This window comes from Lepisosteus platostomus, chromosome 26, assembly GCF_059453375.1.
Source record: "Lepisosteus platostomus isolate fLepPlt1 chromosome 26, fLepPlt1.hap1, whole genome shotgun sequence".
NCBI classification, from domain to species: Eukaryota; Metazoa; Chordata; class Actinopteri; order Semionotiformes; family Lepisosteidae; genus Lepisosteus; species Lepisosteus platostomus.
Genome location: NC_142636.1, coordinates 12,929,918 through 12,950,500, shown reverse-complemented (window position 1 = coordinate 12,950,500; position 20,583 = coordinate 12,929,918). Strand labels below are relative to the sequence as shown.

The 20,583-nt window shown below is 35.6% G+C and overlaps 2 protein-coding genes across 16 annotated transcripts in view; both read left to right on the top strand.

Moving 5' to 3' along the window:
* mag (myelin associated glycoprotein) overlaps positions 1-3,545 on the top strand; it is a 41,027-nt gene extending 37,482 nt beyond the window's left edge. For 11 of the 12 annotated variants that reach the window (XM_088620443.1, XM_088620441.1, XM_088620442.1 and 8 more), the window contains one exon: positions 782-3,545. In XM_088620443.1, the coding sequence (XP_088476569.1) occupies positions 782-857 (76 nt within the window). In that variant the 3' untranslated portion in view covers positions 858-3,545. The remainder of the gene's footprint in view (positions 1-781) is intronic. The other variant, XM_088620444.1, reaches the window with a different exon arrangement.
* A 3,641-nt stretch (positions 3,546-7,186) lies between these two features.
* On the top strand, positions 7,187-19,261 carry LOC148640203 (uncharacterized). 4 transcript variants are annotated; one of them, XR_015930524.1, is made up of 7 exons: positions 7,187-7,535; positions 8,809-8,875; positions 9,548-9,652; positions 10,125-10,239; positions 10,765-10,846; positions 12,507-14,707; positions 16,873-19,261. XR_015930524.1 is itself a non-coding variant. In XM_088620457.1 (7 exons), exons 2-6 carry the CDS (start codon positions 8,833-8,835, stop codon positions 12,723-12,725), a joined length of 564 nt encoding a protein of 187 aa, XP_088476583.1. In that variant the 5' UTR covers positions 7,187-7,535; positions 8,809-8,832; the 3' UTR covers positions 12,726-12,728; positions 16,873-19,261. The 4 variants fall into 4 exon arrangements, 3 of the variants coding, with proteins under 3 accessions (XP_088476583.1, XP_088476582.1, XP_088476584.1); XM_088620457.1 differs by having other exon boundaries at positions 12,507-12,728; XM_088620456.1 differs by lacking the exon at positions 16,873-19,261 and having other exon boundaries at positions 12,507-12,728; positions 13,002-13,163.
* Positions 19,262-20,583: the final 1,322 nt, after the last annotated feature.

Sequence of the window (20,583 nt, the reverse complement as noted above, 5' to 3'; positions counted from 1 at the left end):
ACAGTCATTCAGAATGGGCTGCAAAACTGTGCTTGTATTTCATTTCTACCTCATAACTTCACGTATTCTGCCACCAGAGCCCCATGAAACAAATTATTTACATGAAGTGTTCATGTCTTTCATTCAGCAAAAGTAACATTTTCCTGTTACAGCATGATGCCTGAATGGATTTCTTAGATTTTCAGTAGATGTTTTAGGGTGTCAGCATGATTTTCATATTTGATTCCTGGCAAAAGAAAAAAAAATCCCATAGTAATAAAATAGAAATGCATTTTTGTTAGGCTGATAAATAATCTGTATTCTTGATTAATTTGTTGTAGTGGTCCTCAGATGATAAACATCAGTAGATACCAGAATGTCCTCTGTAATAAAAAGAAGGGCCTGAGATATTTTGGAGCTGTTTCTATATAGTACAGTCATCAGCGATTTCAATTCTTCTAAGAAATGTATTATTTTTTCATTGTAATTTGTGAAATGCTTAAAAACAGATCAGAAAGCACAATGAATGCCAATTGATTGATGTATGTTCTGTAAATTATTTACACATAATGAAACACAGGTGAAATAATATACAAAATACACCTGTGTGTTTTGGGCCTCGAAGGCTTGCATTAGTTTATCCGAATGTAAGAACAAAATATTTTTTCCAAAATGAAAAAAAGAGAAAGAGAAGCATCCTATTGGAAGAGATTAAAGGAAGGCAAATCACAACTGCCCAGTTGAATCGGTCACTTTAACAGAGCAATAGAGCAATATTAATACCATTGTCTGTCTCTCACAGGATGAGGACAGCGATTATCAAAACATCAGGTCTGTCCCGGATGGAGAGAAACAAGACGTCCAGTACGCATCATTAGAATTCTCCAGATGCCAGCCCAAAGATGTCTCAACGCATATGGACGACACCAGCGAATACACAGAGATCAAGTCCAAATGAAACTCCGTTTCCCAAATAACAACACAACTGATTCTCTTCCCCACTATTCATCTCAGTTTCACTGTGTCTGATACCTGTACTGGTTAGGTGCTTGGGATAGCTGATAGAAAACCATTTTCAGCCTAAAGAGTGGTCAGAATATCTTCCTCTTGTTAGTGCGCAAACAAAACTAGTGCTGCTCCACATGAATTTAACTACTCTAATTTGGTACAGCTGATTCCTAAGGAGGAACTGAAACCTAAGTAGTGTTTTGGGATGATTTCTAGAAGCATGAATTACTTACTAGTATTATTAAGAATGGAAGATTACATTCAATCTTGGTACGCACAGCAGTCCTGTTTGTCAGTATTCTTTATGCACATGCGAGTTTTGAAATTATTAAGGCATATCAAGTTAATTATATTAAAAGCTTGGAGTTCTGTAGACTTTTTGCTTTCACTGTATAAATTAGGAGCAAAGGTAAGGGCTCCTGACATTTCCTTGACCTGCATAAGACATTGCTTATTGTTCCTTCCCTGTATTTTGCTGTATAGATCAAATATATCTTTTATGCCACAGGTGCTCATGTAAATGAGGGAACATGTGAATTCAAGCAGAAACCCTTTCTTGGCCAATCAGACCCACTATCAGATAAACAGTACTTATTTTTGCTATGAAATTTAATAAAGAAATGTCCTCTTAATTTCACACATATATAACCATCCCATCGAGCTGCAAATATTCAAACTAGGATTTATATTGTCAGATGAATCTGATCATTCTCTGAACTGAGAATGATTTTCCGATCTTCAGTATATTTAAGGGGGTTAGCGACACCACTAACACAGATTGATTTGAAAACACCAGGTCTACATCTACTGTACATCCCTCTGTCATTAGAGCCTGTCATGCACACTTTCTGTAAACCTGGGAGTTTCTAATGCTGCAATGCTTTAGAACGCAACTACCCTAATTATTAAAGTCCTTATAAAATAATTGTTCAGATATTCAATAGCAACTGGGGCATTGGTTGAGATTAAAGTGAAAGAGAGTAAGTTCAGGTTTCCTATAATCAATAGTAATCTTTGAGCTGCAAAACAATATTTCTGAATATTTCATATGGAATAATAACGGCACAGTACAGATTTGTAGCAGAATTAAATTAAATCCAACTTAAATCAATTCCACCATACAATTCTTAGTGCAATATTTCCTTTGTGTCACGGAGGTATTGATGTCTGTCCTTCATTAATTGTAATAATTCTTTTTTTATTTAAGTATGTTTAGCTTGATCTAGCTTAAAATGAAACTGGAATTCTGGAATATCAGGAAAGATGCAAATTCCATTTAGCCTCAAACCTTTCCCCATTACTCCTTATTGGATTATTTTTTTTGGTTAGAAATGATCCCCGAATCAGCATTTTCAGGTGACATCACTATAGGCATAGGCTACACAGACATTTCAAACCCAACACAACACACAGTTTATGTAAATATCTTGCACGGTATCTTAAATGTTAGCACTAGATGTCTTAAGTCCTAACCTCAGTGCATTAATCAGCTGTTTTCTTCTCTTCTTCAAATGATTCAAACTGACAAAATAAATAATGAATAACATTTTTATATATAGATATGCTGTGGTTGATGTTTAAGGTTTTATTTATTTGTAAAATTGAAAAAAAATGTTGTATGGCAAACACAAATGTCACACTGTTTTTTTTTTTGGTGTTTTTTTTTAGGTGTTATTGCAAAGCAAAGATGTGTACATTGACTTTTTTGCATAATAAGAATCGATTCAGGATTCACGTTTCCGAAAGGGCACTCAAATTGAAAGTCCCTTGTGCTATGCTTTCCAAAGTCTGTTTTGCTCCACTTAAAGGCACTGCCAAAAATCTCATGTATCACACATGGTTGTTAGTGCTGTCTAGTCTTAGATTGGAGGGTTGCAAGCTTATTTTCTTTACTGTGGCATATACAGTATAACAGTTTCAAGTATAAGCTTCTGTTCCAGTATATAGTACAATGCCATTCCACAATCATGCTGATACTAGTGAGGATTGTTCAACAGCCTGGTTGCCTACTAAATATCTAGGGAGACTTTTGTTTGGTGTGGGAGAGGGAAATATATTGCGATTGTTTCTTCTTCTGATTTAAGTTTCCCAGGGTTACTTTGGAACACTCTAGAGAGACATTAGCTAAATGGTTGATAGAAAAAGTCACAAGGCCTGAAGTCATTTCTTCCACGGAAAGGTGGACACAACTAACAGTCATACCCTTCTCCTCCAGACATGCAGAAACATGTGGACATACAATACTGGAATAATATGAGCCTTGACATTGGTTTACATATTAAACATACTACAGTACCTTAAGACATCAAAGCCTGCAAGCCTTATTCATCAAGCTCAAACCTTGGGTTTTTTAGCAAAATCCGCTTTTCAAGGTTTTAGAACAGTGGCGAAGCACAAACTTTCATTTAGCAGTAATGATATACATGGGAAGACAGAACAAAAACCCTGATGTGATTCTGTATTGTTGGTAATACCTGTACATATGAAATGAATAATGTATTAACTTGAATGTACCAGATGGGTTATTGTATTGGTCAATAACACTTTTTCACAATTCACTCTGTCTTTGTGTTTTTTTTTTATTTTTGCTGCCATACTTTTTTTTTTTTACTATCACAATTACTGATAAACACCTAGGAAAAAGGAAGAATATAGATACAGTAGTTTTCACCTCACTATCAATGATCCCAGGGAAGACATTCCTCATGTATCAAAGGACTTTTTGATATGTTGACATGCAATATATTGTAACGCATATGGCCGACATTGCAGGTTGTGCGAGCCGGGTTACCAGTGAGTAGCAGGGACCACAGCCGCCGGGCTGAGGGGAGATTTCCCTTTAGTTCAACTGGCTGGGTCCCCGTTGAGTGATGCCGGAGGCCCGGGTTCAAGTACCTACAGTAAGGCGGCAGCCGCGAGGGCTCATACCCACGTGAACCTGAGAGCGCTACAATATTTGTCAGTCAACGAGACTCGGAGACTTCTATTCTATGCCTGTTCAGACGACAATTAGTGTACATGGAAAACACTAAAAAAAAAATTAAAACTTTGAAGAAGATTCCTCACTATGGAAGCCCGTTTCCGTCACGGAGTTAAAAAAAAGAAAGTACAATCTCAGAATTACGATTTTATTTAGCGTAATTACGAGCTTATATCTCACAATTGCGACATAGCATCTCAGAATCACGATTTCATAACTCGCAAATACGGCCTTGTATCTCACAATTGTGACTTAATATCTCAGAATTACGAGGTAATTTGTGGCAGCTGTCTCTACTTGCAGCTACACTGAAATACTGTACATTTCTTATTTATTCTGCTTGACCTATAGCACAGTTTAATAGAAAATTAAATGTATGTATGCACACTTCAAAACACAAGTGGTGGGATGAAAAAAAAACTGTTATTGAAACTGTCAAACTGCTAAAAGGAAGTGACGGTTTTTCACCACTTTCATACTTGAACATTTTTTTTTGAGTGAGGGAGGGATCTTGTTAATGAAAATTAGGAAGAGAATGTGGCATTCAAACCTTGTTAGATATTGCTTTGTGTATATGACTCATATTGCATGGGAGTTCATGTTGCAATGATCTGAATAAGTTAGCTGTAAAGTCATTAATATTTTTATAAATAAAATAGATTACTTAGAAAATACATTTCTAGAAACTAAAGCAAGAAATCTGTTTAGTTGATAACTTCTCCGAATTCACCCACTGACAAATAACCTTTTCCTGTCCAGTAGAATCCCCAGGTTATAGTGTTAATATTGATGTGATTTTGCATTGCAACTTAACTTGATTTCAATGAATTAAATGGCACTGAAAACAGCAGCTTCCTTATGCGAATATGCAGACATTTACTTTATGAAACAATGTTGCAGGGACAGGTGGAAAACAGAGTTGTGGGAATTACTGTATATTCTGCTTTCTGCCTGGCTTATATTAATACTTTTAAAGGTGAAGGCCCTGTATGAGACACTTGAAATTCTTTAGAAAGTATTCAACATATCATAGTAACAGCATTTTTCTAATAAGACATTGCAAAAGACAGCCTATTAGAACATATTGTTTATCCAGATTTCTGCTTTTATTCCAATTCCTGAAATGTTAAGGTTCTATTTTTGTAGAGGGAGCCTTAACTCATTAGCAGGAAGTGAAAGTGAATGTTAAATGACATTTTTTACGCAGCAAACAGTCAGCTCTAGGAGTAAAATTCAATTGCAATGTTAATATAGGGAAAGGAAGAGGTTCTAGACTTCCTCTTTATGCTATGACTGACAAAAACAAAGCCTCGAAAAGTGGTATTTAGAAGTTTTTTTTTACCTACCCTGAAGATGCACACCTTAAATATGTTAATATTAAATATTAAATATTCTATATTGATTGCTAAGTCGTGTGTTTCTCATAGTATGTCAAACATATTAAGTTGTGTTTCTAATAATGTGCTGCGCTAACACGTCAGTTCAGCTATTTTGCACACACACCACTAACATTCTTCCGTATTTGTCTCATATCCTTTTACAGAAAAAAACAAGCCTCAACGTTTTCTGTAACATGTAGACATGAAGAATGGATTCCTTCATTCAATGAGGAAGTAAAATAGTTTTTCACCATGCATGCCAAAAAATAACATTCTTTCATGTTCTTATTGTAAAAGACAAGTACATTTCTAATATTTCGATTCTGTATAAGCAGACCTGAAAAGGCAGGAATACAGGGCAAAGAAAGTGTCCTACATACGTAAGCAAGTGTCACTTCTTTCAAATGTCTCAACCACGCAAAGTGGTTGTTTAAAATGTACTGTAGGTTAAGCTCTATAATCAAGAAACCTTGAGCATAAACCTGTCATGTGATTAGACAAACGTGACCTACCTGTAGACATAACTGTAGATTAAATGACTTCTGGTAATAGGCCTTGGTGTGAATGTGTGCTTGTCTGTGTCTGTGTGGGCCCTGCGGAGGAATAGCAAATTGCTTGCAGGAAAAGGCTCTAGAAGCCTCCATGCCTCAGAATTGGAAGAAGCTGTTAAAAAAAGGATGGATGAAATACTTTCAGCAGATGACTTCCAGGAACTGTGTCGGGATTGGCCTTACTTCACTCCTGTTGATGCTTATTCTCCTGTTAAAAAGTGAATAATAATAATAATAATAATAATAATAATAATAATAATAATAATAATAATATCTATAATTAGTATAAGGATGTTATTATTATTAGAAAAAAGCAAACAATAAATGTCTCAGTGGGTCATGTGTAGTATTCCTCTATATCTTAACTCAAAGTCTTGAATCTTAAGACCTGTTAAATCTAAATTGGACAGGTTAAAAAAGAAAAAAAGAAAAGACATTGCAACAGACAATTTGGGTGAGCATGAAAGGTGCTCGTGAGGATGAAACTGAAAGAGCTTTTAACTCTTGGAACCCTCAAAACAAAACTGCATTTGTGTCTAAAAAGAGTCTCAAACCAATGCATGTCGCTGCCTTTTCATGGCAAAGGACGTGTAAAACACAGGCTCTAAATACAAACATAAAAAAAAATCAGAACCAGAAAGTTTCAAGTTCACGTGTGGAAGGTTCTGTAAATCTCTGTCTCAGATCAATGGGCAATATCAAAAGCATCATTTTAGAGATTGACTACAGTTCTTGTTTTTTCATGTCCCAACTACATTCAGCAGAAGCTATGAAAAGCCTAATTTTAATTGATCCTGTAATGGTAATCAATTATTGCTGCTTAGAAACCCCTCTGAAGTCTCATTATACCGTTGATGAGACAATTTTTGCCTTGTATCTCTTTTATCTTCAGAAATTAAATTCTAGTTTAACTATTAAAAATGCAGTATTTCTCCAGACAGAACACAGACAGAGAAATCTGAAAGCTGACCAGGAAATAAGATACTTTTATTGTTTTAATATGTGATGTTTTTAGACTTTGTATCACATGGGTCACATTTTCACATATCACATTCTGTTTTTACTGTTAAAATAACTTTATAAGTCATGGTACGCCAGCTCAAGTCTGCAAGTTATATATAAGACTATCATATATTTAGAAAAATACACGTTCACGCTGTCAAAAGAGGAAAACTAAAGATCAGTTCTTTAAATAGATCATTGGTATTTTCAAAAATGTTTCCAAATGCAAATTACCCAGAGAGGCACTAGAGAAGAAAAGTGTGCAGACTTGACTCCTATGACTAAGCTGAAAGATCAGCGGGTAGATGCACAGATACTCAGTACTGCCACTGCACATGCTAAGAAAGACATGCTCCAAATTTGATTCGCTCATAATACATTTGGAAAAGAATCTCTATTGAAGATTTTTCAAAGAACCAGAAACATTACTTTGAGAATTTAGAATCACTAACTTTGGGGAAATTCATTCAAGACTTGCTTTATGAGCACAAATAAAGCACAAAATAGAGGCTGTGTCAGATATACAGTAGGAAGTTTATCTGCAGAAACGGTGTGTTCCTCTTCTCACTCTGACTAAAGGCAGGCTGACTGAAGACCTTCTGCTCAGATTCACCTCAGAGATATTTCATGAAAAAGGTAAGACAATTGTCTGCGTATATACCATTTGCTTAAAAATGAGACTAAAAATCTACTTTACTTCCAAACTTCGACATTTAGGTGAAATACATTAAGAAAAAAACAAGTGCATTTCAGTTCACCATATGTAATGAAATAATTGTATAGTTTTTTAAATGAATATATAATGAGTTCACATCTACCTGTTTGTTGAACTTGGCTGGGGAACTGCATTGCTATTTCTAGTATCGAGCAATGCAGTCACATTATCGATATAATGTAGTTTCTATCCCCTTTGGTTCTGTTATTCACAACGGAAACATTTAAACATTTTGCTTCTTATAGCTGGAATTTCTGGCTTGTTACCCCAGGGAAATTCCAATTATCTGAATATCCAACAGGATTCTCTAATTATTGTTAATTTATTTAGATGGGCCTCAATCAATATGTTATATAAGAAAAAAAAAATTATGCAAAAATATAAAGGCACCACAAACCAAAAGGAAACATTTAATGCAATACGTCAATACAATGTCCTAGCTAAAACCGTGCAACACAAGGTACAGGAATAATTAAAATATCTAAACCATAAATGAGCGAGAAATGGTGAGCTTGACAGAGGAAAGAAATACCTCTGAAAAAACTTATAGTTAAAAGTGTATACTTTAGATCAAGGTTATTAGTGCTGTGTTTAATGTTTTAAAAATAATAGTTATTAAAAATATTCAGGCAAATGCAAAAATGGTCTTTAGTTAACACTGCAAGAGGTTTACAATACAGCAGAGCTTTAATTTTAATATTGTCTGTGGCTCTGAGAAACAGACTATTATAATATTTGGTATAAGACCAGTCCTATTATTAGACAAATGTCTGAATCTTCATGTGTGGTACAGTTTTGCCATTCAATTGTCTGCACATACAAGTGTTTTAGTTTTTAGAATTTAAGAATAGCACAAACAATTCTTCTTCTGTGGTTGAAAGAACTAGTTCGAAACTTGGTGGTTAATTAGCTACTTTGGGTACATAGATGCTCAGTGCGTCAGTACTTTTGTGTTTCTGTGCAACACTTTTTTTTGGTTTAACACTGTCTTCATGAACTCATGAATGTGATGAACCATGAAGGAGTCTGAAGTGGAAAAAACACACAAACAAACAAATATCGTTTGCAATTTCGAAATAACACTTGTTAGAAACAGAATTATATGCCAGACAAACAAAAAATGTAACACATTCAGCATTACAGTAATTCTGACTCCTGTGAATGACATTACTAATATATTTTTAATATTTTCAGGGATTTTATCATTAACTGAGAAGAATGGTGACTGTCACCTACATATTTATTTGCTTCTTTTGCATTAGTAAGTGTTAAACTCTTTTAAATCAACATACGTTTTTTTGTTTTGCTTTCAAAGAAATATCACAGAAAAGCCTCCTGATAAGAATGCATTTAATAGATTTTAATACACGTTCAAGGTTTGAGATTTTGTTGAAGAACATAAGAAAATTTGCAAGTGAAAGTGTGCCATTCAGCCCACTTAACCTGTTTTGAAGTTAGTAGCTACTGTAATCTCATCCAGTCATTTCTTGAAAGAAAAAGAGATATCCACTACAACAACATAGCTGGTAGCCTGTTTCATACTCCCAGTGAAATGCACTTCGCCTGCTTCACGTTCCTCTGTTCATTCTGAAGAAGTCCATTGTGTTCACTTTGTCAATGAGTTTGCGAATGTTGAATGTTGGTAACTTGAATTGGGTCCTCGACAGACTTCTCTTTTCAAGAGAACTGTTCTTATCAGTTTTTCAAATTTCACATTTCACATTTTTCCTTGTGTCACACTGCATCTGTACTACTGTTAGTAAACTGTACTACATGTGTATGATACACTGTATTCTTGGACCCACAAGTTTGTTAATACACAGGTTTTCTCAAATATGGGTTAGAATTTGCAAATCTATTTTTTTTCTTTATGCAAGTACTGTTTGAGTCTTCTGCTCAAAGCAGTGACATGATTTCTGTTTATTTTCTTTAGATTCATTAACAGAAGCCACAGGAGAGAATTCAAGTTCCCAACAGTGTGTGGATATGCAGGGCTGTTGTAAGCACAAAGTGGTGAATGACACCTGTACTGTTGGAGGTATGATACAGAATAACGGAAATGACAAAGAAACAGTTTTGTATCTCCAATAATTCGTCAGTCATGGTTCAAATTCACACAAGCCCATCTGTCCCTTTGGTAATTAAGAATAACTGCACCACACTAAATGATCTGCAGAGTTGCAATTTTGGACATTATTAACTGTGGAGGATACCCTTTACAGGAAGCATGGAGGTAACACAGTAAACCAGCCTACTTTGATATCAAGTAGAATGTTAACATTATTTATCTATATAAAACAATAGTGGTTAGTCAATAAACTTTAATAAACTGGAAATTGTCTGTGAAAATCTCAGACAGAAAGAAGCTAATTCATTTTTTATATACTTTTTATATTTAGAATCGCAAGTTTTCAGTACAGACACAAAGTAATATTAACAAGGCCCACTCTGTCTACTGTTGGTAATACTTGGTTCTGGCTGTATTGACATTTTTTCTGATTTCCTTTTAGATTATATCTGGCAGTGCATTACTCATCCAAACACTATCTTTGGACTTGGTGCAGGGGTTTTGGGGGCTTCTTTCGTCTTCTTTATTGGATGCTGCATAAATGGGACATGTAAAAGGTCTGTACTGACTTTTGTTTCCATCATTTTTTACAATTCTAAGAAAAAAAGGCTTTAGATGTGTCGCCTCTAACCCAGGTTTTGTGTAGAGTACTGCAAGGTGGTCAACATTGTCTTTGCTGATTAGTAAGTAGTTGCATTGATTCTTCTAAGTATGAATGAGAATGTGCACTGAGAATATACAGTTTTACATTATTAACATTCAGTAACATTTATATTTGCTTTCAGTCCTTGCTTAGCTTACTTTTAAGGCAAAGAATAAAACATAAAAGTACTGCAACTATTCACTTCCTTCTTCAGTTGAATCAAATGTATACTATAACCACTTCATATGTGTATAAATATTGGTGGATATGAATATTAACATTTTATCCAGTCACAAGGCTTCAGGAGACAGCACTAATCAACATTTTTGTCTATTATCAATTGCAAGACTTGTTCGTATGTCTTATGTTTCCCTAGTCTGGAAAAGTGGTCCTTATGATTTGTGTATTGAAATATTTATGTTTAAAATTCTCCGTCTAGGCTGAGAAAACAAAGGGAAAAAAGTAAATCAGAAAATCAAAAGTGTCTTGAAACTTTTGAGATGGAAATAAATGACACACAGGTAAGAAGAGAATGTCTGTTGACAGAAAGGTTTTGGGTTCTGGGTCGTTCTTGTCACAGGCTTCGAAAGAGCTTGACTGCACTTAAGCCAAATGAAAGATTGTTACAAATTAAAAAGTGTAGTACTACATTTAGTAAACTGGTTTAATTAATTCCCTCGGGCATATAATATACATCCCTTATCAGTGACATTTACCGAAAGGTTTTCCTTAAAACATTAACACAGGATCATTTTAATCTTTCACTTGGATCAAATACCAACGTCAAGCATTTGATACTATAAGAGGGACACCAAATGGGAGTGTAAAAATAGGACTGAGCCACTAGAGGGTGACACTGAGACACTCCCTAAACTGAAAACTAAAGAAAAGTTAACATTCTCACAAGGAAATCAGGGAACAGGCAGCACATGTGGACACTGTTCCCTATAGATAGTCAATCAGAGTAGACAGGGGTTGTCTGCTTAGATCCATCTCTGGGACGATGTGACCATAAGTCTCAGAGGGGGAGTTTTAGTAAGAGTGTGAGGGGAACATAACGCACTTTTGACAACAACCTGTTGTGATACTGATCTTTAGGTTGAGTAGCAGAGTCAATCGTTGCCATGCTGGTACGAAAGAAGGCAGATACAGAGTGGACTGAGTGAGATTTCCACTGTTATAGGTTCGGTCAGAAATAGGGGATGTTAGGAAAAGTAACATTTGGGATGTTCCAGACTACACCTAAATGTCCATATTATAAAGATTGTTCACATGCAAGTACCCCCCCTCCCCCCACCCCCTACACTACCTGTTACAGGGGATCTGTTACAGACATCTCCATATCCCTTTCAAACGACAGCACTACTTGCTATCTATATTTCTAGTTTTCTAGGAAAATCCATTATTTGGATTTTAGATTTTGAACAATTGTCTTTGGTCTTATTTTGAGCAATTAATGAACCATTCATGACTGGCCAAGTTAACTTCGGTAATCTTTCCATTAGCTTTTAATTTCCTCATTAGCAAGAAAGGTGATTCGGCACAGATCATAAACAGGTGAAAGGCACAGAGGGGATTTGGCAATGCCCTCCCCCCATATCAAGAGAGCAACAATCCCTTTATGTCACAGGGATTGGAGCAGTCACCAGCAGACGAGCCAGGTTTTATCAAGTGATGAATCAAGGCTTGTAGACAACCCTGATGGAAGTCCATGAGTGGAAATGCAGCTATCCAGAACAATACGATAATTTCTGTGCACAGCAGATGGACAGTTAGATGTGGTGATCTGCACAGACGTGCAGTTGCTACAGCCCTCACCTGTAGCCTGACAGGATGATGCTACCCCAAAAGTCCTGGATTTAACATTGATGATCTTCACGTGGGTTCTTTCACACATAACAATATTTCAAAAGGATGACTTATATCCTCATTCTGCTGGTGTTACCAAAGCTTTGTTGAGATCAGAGCAGTTATAACTTGGATGTTGCATTTGCCAGTATTTGAGCCCCACTGCACATCTGTGGGATGAGGTGAGATCATGTGTAGCATCTAGGAATCAGATATCTGTAGTACTACCTATATCCTAGCTATACTAGATAGACACTAGCTTGTTAATTCATTTGCCTAATAGCTTTGTGTACAGTATTTGTTGCGCGTTAATTGAAAAGTTTTCAAAAACAGGCCCCAGTGCAAGTGGACCCATCTCAGGCCCAGACCAATGAACCCCAGAACAGTGAAAATGTGGACGAAGCAGATGTGGACTATGCCGACATCGACCTCGAGAAACTCAAGGAGAAGAAAGTCCCCGAAGGGACGGAGAGGCCTGCCAACTCAGACTACGCAGAAATAAAACTCACTGCGCAGCACGCTGACTGTGATGATGCCACAGAGACGGTCTAGGAGGTAAATGCAATTGACAACTCCAGTCCTAAAGAGAAGGCTGGTGAACACAATATTTCCATACATTTAGAAAATCTAGCATAGACCACAGGACAGATAATGTGTGGGGAAGACTCTAATTCCTCTAATATTCCAAGCCGGTATATTCATTATAAAAACAGAAATATAAATGTTCAAAGAGGATGAGCCCTCCACACTCAAGTAAATAACTTCTATAATAGGTGACTTTCTATATTTCATCGTTTCATCCTCTCCTACTGTATGTTTTTTCCTCAGACAAGATGCTTCTTAAGTGGTGTTGTGATATTTGATGCACACCAAAGATACCTTTTGTTCAGCTTTTTTTTCTTCGTGATGCCTTTTCCCCTACTTTTGTCCTTTTAAGGTTTGTAATTTATAAATTGATGATTTATAATAAATGAGCTTTCATCTAAGGAAGTGATGTCCTGTGTCTGAAATGTGTTGTTGGGCCTGAGTAAAGTTTGCTAAGAAATGTAAAGGGTGAATGATCCTCCAATTGCTCCAAGTACAATTGAGGTGATGTAGTTATTGTGGAGTTAGGACCTCTCCTAGACCTAATGATCTTGATTCTGTCGTAGTTATTACCATAGTCAAATGTCACTGATAATACCAAAATAGATAAGCAAACACTAATCTTCAAAAGAAATGTAAGAGTTAGGCCAATAAGTATGAATAAGAGTATTCAAACACTTCATAGATGGCACTTGTTGATACAGATAGCAGACTAAAAATATAAAACAAGAAAAACAATCTTGAAACATCTCTACGATAAAGACTTTTAAAGATTTACAAGATGAAAAAGTGTCAAATCTATTATCTAGTCTATGTGGGGAAGCAATAAAAAACCCAAATAGAAGATATATAGTTAGGATATACGGTATAACATATAGAATAGGATGTACTGTTAAACGTGAGGAAGAGTTTGTGCAGTCCAAGATTGTATTTCTCCTTCCTCTAAGTGAAAAGGAGAGTAACAAAACAGAAGAAAGTGCTTCTGAGTCCTCAATGCACCACCGGTTTCATTGAGCATCAGGAAACATGAAGACAAAATTTACTTGTCACCTTAAGAAATTATTTTGAAAAAATGCCTGACAAAATTATTTCAAATGCATTAAGTACTTAAGTGTATCTAACGATGCAAGTGTAAACTCATTTCAAACTTGCCATGGACAGGTTTTGAGATGTTGAATCTTTAATAATTTTATTGATGTAAAGTGAGATCTTTGTTATCCTTGTCATTAATTATAGACAACTGTGAGTGTTGTGCAGCATGGTTTCTGCTGCCTACTCCTGAATTTTAGAATTAGATTGTGTATTGTTTATTGCCATAACAAAATAACATTTACTCACCTTTACCACTTTAAATAACTATGAGTAAATATGAGTAATTTATGAGTAAACCACATGTCATCTTCTAAATCATACAGAGCTTGGGATAGGATAATGTGCTAAGCCAAAAATAGAAAAGCAGCACAAAGCTGCTGGTACTTTGTCCATGTATATTATTCAGCTGATGATGTATGATTTCATGCAGGAAGTGTGCATATACAGTACAGTATAATAATACTTATACGCTTTGGTCAGAAGATAAAACAAATACATGGAACAGAGGAAATAGCAAATTGTCTACAAATAAATTCATGGGAAAACGTTTTTTTTCTCAAAATAGACAAAGGTGCTTCAGAAGGGCTACTTCTTAGCATACACAAGATAGATATGACACCACAATTAGTACTCTGATCTTTTTATTGACCTTTTCCTGGAACCGTTTTGCCATTTCAGTAAAAGACCCACAGGACATTTCAAGGCTGTAGTGCAGCCATTTTGCAATGTTAAAATATTGTCAGAAGCTATCAAGAAATACATAGGCTAGGCTACTGTAGATAGATGTTGAATTTAAAATCAAGTGTCATCTTGATCTTCTCTGAAGAACAGCACACTCCACAAGTGTTTTGAAAAAGGTAAGAAAATGACATTTTATCTACTACAAACTAGGTACTTTCACATTACAAACGTTTTTACCTAATCCAAATCTCCAAAAATGTATTGAGAAAAGCTCAATTTAAACAAGTAGATTTAAACACAAGAACAGACATAAGCTTGGAATTTGATAACACGATCATGCTCTGCTAGTTACATAACTACTCTATTCCTTGCTAGAAAGATTATGGTCTGTTAACAGTAGTTGCTCAGTGGCATCAGACAATGGAAATATCTGCATTACTGTAGGTAATGTACTGTTTTTGTGGTATTGTACAAACAGTTAAGTCTTATGTGCCGAAAAAGGTTGTTGCATTCATATAACAGATAATGGGACGTGTCACAGAGGTTTCAAAATAAAAAAATTCCCAATGTTTTACTGATAAATCAAAAATGAAAAATAACATCAACCACCAATTTGACATAATTAGGGTTAATTTTCTAAGACCCTGAAAAGTAGATGCGTTTTGTAAATGTATTATTTTTCAAGATATGAAAGTAAAGCTGTCTACATTGTTTTAGTTTAAAAGAAAATGGAACCACAATAGTGTATAGTTTACCTTGAGTAAACATAATTATTCTGATCAATGCCAACTAAAAACTGCTACATGAAAAGCGTGGCTTTGTGTACTTTGTTAGATTAAATCAGTCTTTGAGAATATACTGTATTTTTAACAAACAGGGGAATCTGAAATTCTAGAAGAGAAGGAGTTCTGTAATGACACTGAATTCTTAGATTACTTAAAAAGTGTACCCACTTACACTGTATGAAATTAATGTTTTTTTTTCTATTTTCAGAATCTCATTCCGTAAGAAATATGACTGGCATTGTTGGCATAGTAATCTTGTTCATTGCCAAAGCTAAATAATCAGTAGTACTACATATCAATAATTTTCTTCCCAACAGCTTCAGTTAGAGGAATCTTGCCAATAACATTGCCATATTCATCAATAATTCATGTGCACTGTAGCATATCATCCTGTATATTCTAAAAAATAATTCTTACATACTGTACAAGACTTCCTTCATCTGTAACTATTTTATTCCCATCTCATGGAAGTAATCACAAAACAAAAAATATTCCTTCATATATTGTGTGCATTTTTCAGTCCTGTATTTTCAGAAGTATGTCTACATATGTTTACAGTATATTAATTATATAAAACTATGTTTACACCAGTTTACACCATTTTTGAATGCAGAATGGTGCGATTTTGCACAATATGCTGTAAATAAAATATTTTGTATTTCAGATCTTCTAAGCCCCACCTCAGGACTGATAACAGGTGTCAATTTATCCTTTAAGTGTGAAAAAAAAGGCAACCCACCTTCTTTTTCAGGCATCCTGGGTTAAAAAAGAGACTGTGTCTTGCACTAGTAACAAGACCTCCACAATAAAGTGCTCCAATATGAGTATGATACAGAATCATACAAGAATATGGGAAAATATGTCTGAATAACACAGTTTAAACACAAGTGCATTTAAGTTTCTGTTGAGGTTTGTGTAAATACTAAACTACTAATAGCATTAACACTTCAGAAAAGGATATAGATATTAACTAAATTATTATTTAACTAATGGGACACCCCGTCAACCTATTGAAAATAGATACTGTACTATTCAAAGCATTTAATCGAAACCCATGTTCACATTTTCCCTTTGAAAACCTGTAGGGAACACCATGTTATTGCTGCAGGTGATGTTTGTTCACCAGTAGGTGGCACTCTTCACTTTGGACCAGAATTATAAGTCACCATGCTCTGTATGGTAACCAGAGATCCAGTGAAGATGTTAAATCATTATTAAACTACAGCTTTAACTACACCTCTGCAGACATTGTACTTTGTTTAAATTAACATTGTGTAAGCAACACATTAAACTAGTAGAGATTCATTTTCCTTTAAACGTGTAAAACAAGCTAGGTTTCAACAGGAGAGACTAATCTTACTTTTCAGCATGGAATAAACCTCTGCTTATCTGTTACATTGGCAGTCAACATATTCAACATCTACATCAGAATCCCTGAATATTTTTCACTGAGAGAAATGGGGATCTGAGTCGATTTAAGTTGGATAGAGACAACCTCTATAAACTCTTCAGCAGACCTTGTTTGATATTTTTACAAGCTTGTCACACATGTACAGGATGAGCAATCGCCCTTCCAGAAGGCTAAGGAGCCTCACATCATGGGTCATAAACCTTGCGCCGTGGAAAACAGACCCAGACTTCAGCACCACAGAGGAAACGGATGTGTAATACGCCAGGATAGAATTTGCTCGACAGAAGAAGAAGAGCACCCCTGCAGAGATCAAGTCTGAGCCCACCGCTTCAGTCTAAGCAGAAATAAAACACACGCAGGAGAGAGGGAAAACCCAGAAATGAAGGCTCTCGAGAACCGCAAGCCTTAAAAGAAAAAACTGGCTGCCAGTGAAAGTGAACACAAAGGCAACAGCAAGAACAATATTTTTGCAAACTCCACCCAGAAAGGCCTGCGACACTAGAACTTTGAGACCACAGCACAGACTTCCTCACCACTGTGCCACCCCTCTGCCTGTGTACACTGATGGCAGAAACTAAAATCCCCCTCATCAACTGAGGTAATCTTGTACAATAAGTAAGAACCAACTTGTGACAAATGGGTTATTACAAAAAATGTGTAATACTGAATCATAACCAACTTGAACCTCCATTTGAGACCTTTAGAATAATTAAGAATTCTTTACAGAATTACTTTTTAAAGGTTAACAGTATTGTCTTTTTATTACATTCACAGCTGGTGTCGGAGTGTTCCACTCTAGAGCAAGTCCTCTTTAAACCTAGAAACTGCTAAATAGAAAGAAAAAATCTCTATAATGCTATCCTACTGTAACTGTATATGCAAATAAGATTAGGGTGGTGTTGCAAAGGCTTTGCATGGGTTGCACATCTGCAGGGAGACAACAGACATCTCTACACATACTGTAGCATGAGAAATCGGGGAGTGGTTTATTCCATTCGTAGACTACAGAGTACATTACCTTCAAGATGAGGATAAAATGCAAAAAATATTTCCAGAATACATTGTAATTCACAGAAAAAATCATACTACAAATCTAGATCTGCACAGACATATGGCTAGTGCTTGCAATTTTTTTAGCATGTTACAGTACAGTTCATTGATTATACACTATAGTTATCCAAAACACCAGCAATTTTGGGATTGCATGATGATTAGAATTGCTAGCTTACAAGCACTGAGACCTGGGTGCAAATCCAGAGTGGGATGTGTTCTGTATGGAGTTTAGAAAACCTGCAAGAAAGTTACTGTACTGTTCAAATTTCTTTCTAAACAGCAGAATAAAACACAATATGTTAAACAAGAGAAACATACTCAGGAGGTTGCATACAGGTTACATACTCAGGAGCAAGGTGATTTTTGTATGAAATCTGTTTTTCTTCTTAAAATTCTGCTATTACATTTGTGAAAGGATAAGAGAGATGGCTGCTGCATCATTTAATAATTTCCCAGAACAGGTTAACATTCTTTATGCAAGTACTTATCTGAAGTTATTCAAAGTGTGGTCGTTAATGTAATGTGCCTACATTTTTTTAAATCTGTTTCAGTAGAGTTAGAGTAGTGCCAAGACACCCAACTTCTTGGTCATTTAACTATTTATTTAACTAAGTTCATTATACATACATACATTGTGTATTTACATTATGTTATATATTGTGAATATATTAGAGAATTGTAATTGCAAAAACATAGCTGTACTCAAAAATATATTATTCTTAATATAAAATACAACTATGTATTTATTTTTACCTGCATGTTTTTTTTGCCCAATCCTATAACTCTGTAGTTTGTATAAAGACCTTTGCTAGATTAATACTAATAATACCCATATTAATTTAATTCCAAATTAAACCATGAAAATAGTTATTATTGAGAAGAACTATCTTGCTGTGAAATTCTGCTACGTCCTATTTTTAGTATTTCTGGAATGTGCTGCACGAATAACAAATTTTATTTAACTAAGGTTTACTTTAAAGCTATAACTTTCTTTCAATATGTGTAAAAATACTCATATTTTATACGTTATGCAGTGAGTAGGGAGAAGGGCTAAAAGTGTCAAGAGTTTGGTCAAGTGATTAATTGCTAAACACTTCAAATATGAGTATCAGATATGAGTGGAAAATGCCTCTTATTAAAACAGCTAAAATGATTATGTTTTGAGAGTTTAGACATTGCTGATTTGAGGAGTTTACCTGCAAGATTGTGACTCTCTGGCACAGTGGCTTAAGTTGCCAACAAAATGTTTGAAGCAGATTTCTCACATACAAAAGACAAGCAGCAAAACCTTAAGAAAAAAAAAAGAAAAAAGAAAAAAAAATCAGTGGACAATCTTGTTAGCCTCTCCACACATGATCACACAGTATTTATTTTGTGTTCCAGAAGGTTGATGAGAATGCCTGAAACATTTATAAGAAATATAATTGAATTCTATAGTATATATTCATATGTCTCATATTAAATAAAATGCTTCAAAAATATTATTAACTCATTTTGATTGATTATTTGGGGAATTTGATTTTTGGATGAGAATGTATTGCAAGCTATGTTCTAAAACATTAATGGCAAACATAGTTCTTGTATAAATCGTAAGCCAGCAAATATGTAGTCATGTAATCCATAACATTTCCTACAGAACCTATAGAATATTTATGCCTGCAAATTCAAAAACGTAGGTTACTACAAATAAATAACCTATGTCATGCTTTCTTTTATAATTGGCCATGCAAATTTACAATCATTTCTTTACAGACTGTTCATTAATCTTGTGTTACTACTTTTGTTTAACTTTTCTTTGCTCCCACTGTCTATCTACAGTAGATACAGCAGGACAGTTCGGAGCTAAGGAATTATCTAGAAATCTGTAAAACACCTACCTACTATAGTTAAACTGCTTTCAGTTTGTGATGGTAACAATCGTGGCTCAAAGGATTGTAAATTTAAAGCCAGACTAAATGCTTCTACTTTATTTTCCGGAGTTAGAGAATTACCTTTCATATCCTTTCTGATATAATTAAAATAAAAAGATTGTACTTGAGAACTCAACTTCAACAATGTGTCCCCTTTTTTAGGACATGCCACAATTTCATCTTTAGCGGTCTCAGTTCCTCTTCCTTTTGGATCAGTGTGACATATTAAATTACAACAGAGGCGTGTGACAGAATGACGAGGAGCTTCTTTGGCAACACACTATCTTGACCAGGCCCATGGATTACTGTAGAGGCAAGATGGCCACTGGGACTAACTAATACAGCTTGTTCAAGTCAGAAAAAGAAAGGCATACTGTACATTTCTAAACTCACAAAGGACTACAGTTGTCTCTGTGGCTAAGGATCTGCGCCTGTGGCTGGAAGGCTGCTAGTTCGTATCCCGCGGCCGGCAGAGGAATCCTACTTCGCTGGGCTCCTGAGCAAGACCCTGAACCCCAATGGCTGACCATTGGTGATTGGTGCAGCTATCGGGGCAGGGAGTTTTGGTTCTGTCCCACCGGTCTGATGCTTGGCTGAGCAGATGGGGGACTGGCAGTAGAGCAGGTTTGACACAGACAGAGACATTCCCATGCAGGATTCAGGCTGAGTGTCCTTCTGAAATGCAGCACTACCCTATGCCGCAAGCACTACCCTGGTCCAAAGGTAGCTCAATGACAGAGCACAGGATCAGTGGCAGATTGGGATTTAAATACCCTGTGCTAATGAAATCTGTGGGCATTGGGACAATCAGCCTGAGCAAGTCCTCAAGGAGGTGTTCTACTCCTCGTGCAAATGTGCTTGGATTCCCATACCGACAGTAACAATGTTCATTC

Coding starts and splice junctions, on each gene's coding strand:
- LOC148640203 (XM_088620457.1), top strand. CDS start 8,833: ATGGTGACTGTCACCTACATATTTATTTGCTTCTTTTGCATTA. Junction 10,240..10,764: donor ATAAATGGGACATGTAAAAG/GTCTGTACTGAC, acceptor TTCTCCGTCTAG/GCTGAGAAAACAAAGGGAAA. Junction 10,847..12,506: donor TGGAAATAAATGACACACAG/GTAAGAAGAGAA, acceptor TTTCAAAAACAG/GCCCCAGTGCAAGTGGACCC.